Source organism: Macrobrachium rosenbergii, chromosome 5 (assembly GCF_040412425.1).
Source record: "Macrobrachium rosenbergii isolate ZJJX-2024 chromosome 5, ASM4041242v1, whole genome shotgun sequence".
Lineage (NCBI taxonomy): Eukaryota > Metazoa > Arthropoda > Malacostraca > Decapoda > Palaemonidae > Macrobrachium > Macrobrachium rosenbergii.
The window spans coordinates 6,129,142-6,133,417 of record NC_089745.1 but is presented as its reverse complement, the minus strand read 5'-3'; the positions used below and the strand labels follow the sequence as shown (position 1 = coordinate 6,133,417).

General features: G+C 36.4%; 1 protein-coding gene across 1 annotated transcript in view; it reads right to left on the bottom strand.

Moving 5' to 3' along the window:
* Positions 1-4,020, bottom strand: part of LOC136838471 (uncharacterized) — a 42,188-nt gene extending 38,168 nt beyond the window's left edge. The window contains exon 1 of the mRNA XM_067103421.1: positions 1,925-4,020. Coding sequence (XP_066959522.1) covers positions 1,925-1,930 — 6 coding nt within the window. The 5' untranslated portion in view covers positions 1,931-4,020. The remainder of the gene's footprint in view (positions 1-1,924) is intronic.
* Between the last annotated feature and the right edge of the window lie 256 nt (positions 4,021-4,276).

Genomic DNA, 4,276 nt, shown 5'->3' with positions numbered 1-4,276 from the left:
TATCTTCATAACTGGGCTGGAATTAATTTTGATATGCCGTAACGGTTTCTAGCTAATATAGGCCTATCTCCTGTGACTATTTGTTACGCCAATAGCGAAGCTTTCTATAAGCGAGGGAGAATGGAACTCCACTTAACTTAGGAGTAGCTAATTAGTGTAACACGTTAGATATTAACAATGACGTGAATAAATTGCTGAAAACAGAAAGCCGAAACTGGTGCCATTTGTAAGAAAAAAAAAAGAAAAAATGTGAAATATATGTATATGTGTGTGTGTATTTAAGCTGCTCCCTTGACAGGACTTCGCTCCAAGAAATAAGCAACACAATGAACACTGCAACAGCCATGCATGTAATTGTTAATATATCTGTGTGTATGATTGAACATATTAAGTAATTATGTACGGGGAATATATATATATATATAGATATATTTTTTATATCACAAGTTCACTTACTGAAAAGTTTGTATCCATATGATGTAAAATAATATATATAACAATTTTGGACAAACTATAATATATATATATATATATATATATATATATATATATATATATATATATATATATATATATATATGACTGACATTTTGTACATATAGTAAACCCTTGAAACTAACTGTATATATATTATATATGGCTTTAATCTTTTGTCTGAATGCCAGCAACTATCTAGTTGTAAGATGCAAGGTCTCATGGAGATGCATCGGGAAAATTGCCAACATTTTCACAACGTACTGATAGGTCAGTACTCATATTATTGTAGTTAGCGGCCGGCACCGTCAGCCGTTATATCAGCGACATCAAGAAATCGTCTCTTCATCTTCGCATATAATAATTATTTTTATTATTAAAGGAACTAATATAAACACTACTTCACTGGCAGGAACAGCGTCTGCAAACCCTGCTAATCAACGTATTTCACCACATTCCGAAATATGTTGGTTTCAAACATAGTTTGTTTCCAGTCCGCTAGAGGGAACACGATAACGTGTTTGGTGTGGCGCAGGCGCCGCGCAAGGCCAGTTGAATTCCTCCAAGATCTGAACACGCTAACAGATCATATCGTTAGTTCCGTTCGCTTGCTCTAAAACGGTGATGAGATTTAAATCCCTTACAACAAAAGTGCTCGCTCGTTTGCAATTCCTGACAAACTGACATAATATAATCAGTCATCGATTTATGCGAATTAAGTTACAAAACCTAGAGGTTTGCGGTTTCTCTCACCAAAAAGACCAATTGGAATTTTAGGTAACCAAGTGTTACGAGAAGCAATAAGAGAAAATTAAGAGGAAGAATATATGAAAATAGTATACTTGAGATTATTCAGCAACAACGAAAGGTTTCAAAAAGTTGGAATCTTTCAAGCTTAAGTATCAACATGGATACAGGCGTTATTTAAGAATTGATATTAATAAAAACCTAGGACAACATCGTTCAAGATTAAAAACAGTGATATAAATTAAACGAAGTCACAGTCCTTATGTATCATAAGTTTTTAAAACATGAAACTGAGTTAGAATCAGAAATAAAAAGGATTAAATAAAATGGTAAAATATTAAATATAAGCATATATATATATATATATATATATATATATATATATATATATATATATATATATATATATATATATATATATATACAGTAATTAAATGAAACCAAAAATAACGGACTTAATGCAACACTAAAATTGAGCTACAGAATTGCATGAAATGAAAAAAGCGTTTGATTTAAGCTGAATCTTGGCTGACATCCCACAAAAACCAAATATATCCCCTCCATTTCCCTTCGGAAACATTCAGGTTGTTTGGTTTTATCCAAATACCTACCCGAAACCGATACTATTTTTCACAATGGCACCTTCTATGGCAACAAAACAATGATAAATCAGAATACTAGTAAGTAATAAAGCGGTGGTTACCTTCATGTTGATGTGGTAGTTCACTGTAGAAGCTGCTAAAATTTAAGGTCAAAATGCCTTCTTCACCTCCTAGTGTCCTGTCATGATTTGGTTTACAGACGGTTCTTGTATCTGACGAACAGCGCAAAGGAACTATTGCAGTAAGCTAAATTAACATGATCCGCCTTGATATGAACATAAATAGATATTTTAACGTTTGTTCATAGAAGTGTCAATAAAAATCCGGGAACACTTCAAACTTGAATGAATTATCGAAGTTAGATTGGCGCGTAATATCTATTTGAAATCAAACGTGCAATCGTTAATTCAAACTACCGGTCCATGAGATAAAATTTAGCCTGTCAAAAATAACCCCTTTCAGAGCTATGAGCAATTTCAGCCTAACATCGCTGGGGGGCGGAACTTGCGCAGAGTAGGGCTCAGGTGTAAAGAACTGGCCACAGTCCAGCCGGAGCGAAAGAACTGCCTGAAGAACAGACGGCGTAAGGTATACCAGTGAACAATGGGGACGGCTACTAACTGTAACTCCCAACCTCACTTTCACAAGTCGGACCACTGACTGAGGCAGAGAGGTGGGTGTTCCAGGTGTTCTTCTTCCTTTCCTCTCGGATAAATAGACTCATACACGCCCCTTCTGGATTACCAACTCGTGTAGAGAGTACTGAGTTATTTTCCCTTCAAATATGCACATAAACTTAATTTACCAACTTGGTGAGAGTTTGAATTGCTACACTGCTTGTAAGAAGATAAACTAGTACGTAGTAGACAGAGTCAGTGAATATATTTCACAAATAAACCCCTTCTCTTAATAAGAGTCACTCTCATGTTTAATAAAGGATGAACATTGTGCATAAAACTTCCACTAATAAACCACTTTATGAATCTATACCGACGGCTGTCTGGGAACATGTCGAACACCCTTATTCCTCCCCATACGACAGTGCGCCACTCTTATCTTGTACACCTCCTGGATTCTAAGGCCCTTCCGTTCCATCACCTCTTGCACATCATCCAGCCAACATTGTCCTCCTTCACCAGATTTCTTAATTATGACCCACCCTCTCATAAGACACTAATCCGTCCCTTTCAACTGTGACAGCATCATGTTTTAGTCATATCTCTTCATTTCTTGCTCTTTCATTCCTTTAACTATAGCATATACTACGCAAATATCTCATCAGAACCTTTATGAAAGATCCTGGTACATTACCTGATTAATGGAGACAACACACCATCTCAGACCCACTTCTGCACTAAACCAGCCATTTTCACACCTACTTAGCCTGTCTACACACATACATATACACAAGGCGGACGTACATCATAAAAACTTCTAATTGCTCTCAACAAATAATTTTATATATCATTCGAACTCAACACCCTTCTTTCATCTCTATTGTTTTGTCTTAAGCTCTATCTACGTCCATGTAAACTACATAACACTCCTTTCCTTATACCTAAAATTTCTCACGCAACCACTTTACAATACGCTCGATCCCCATACTATTGTCTTGTCTTCTCCATCATTCCTTCTGTTACCTGCCTTGCTTTTACATTCAAAATCCTGTGCCTCGTCTGTGTCTATGTGGAGCATCTTTCTCCAGGCATAGCCTACCTCCGAACATGATTCAAAGAAATTGCTTCTTATTCTACTTTCTTAGTTTAATTTTTCCACCTCGTGTTATTCAGACTTCCTAATGATCTAATCCATCCCTGTATGAAATATTTCCACTTTGCTTTTCTGTTATTATCTGTGTGTTGTTGTGCAAGAGACAGATGGTTTTAGAATAATAATGATCAAATGTCCGTGGAACCTTCAATGGGTTAAGTACGGATGTTAGCACCTGTAAACTTCGTCATTCTCTGGCTATATCATTTGCCCCTTGTGTTCCCAATAGATTATAGTAGGCCGGCAGTGTTACTAACACCGAGTTGCCAGATCGCTGTGCTGCTGGTATTGAGTTGCCATGCAGTGTTCAACAATCTTTTTCCACACCAGTCTTGAGTATTTAAAAAATGCTCCAAAAGCAGCCGAGCTTTGTATACCATCACTATTCATCATCATACAGTTATTAAAATAAAGACCACCCTACATTACCTGATTTTGCTGTCTTTATACCAAAGCATTTTTTCGATGAAAGATAAAAAGTTTCAGCACAATTTATCTATGCTATTTGCTAAGATTCTTATTTACCTCTGGTGCATGGCTGTTTTGTTACCCCTACACTGCTGTTGTTTTGGTTCATGTTCCACTAAATTCAAATAAAATTACTGTTCATTACCGTTTCCCACCAAAGTACACCGTCTCTGCTGCCGAAGCTGGGAGGAGGTCATCTTTTCACCAGCTTAATG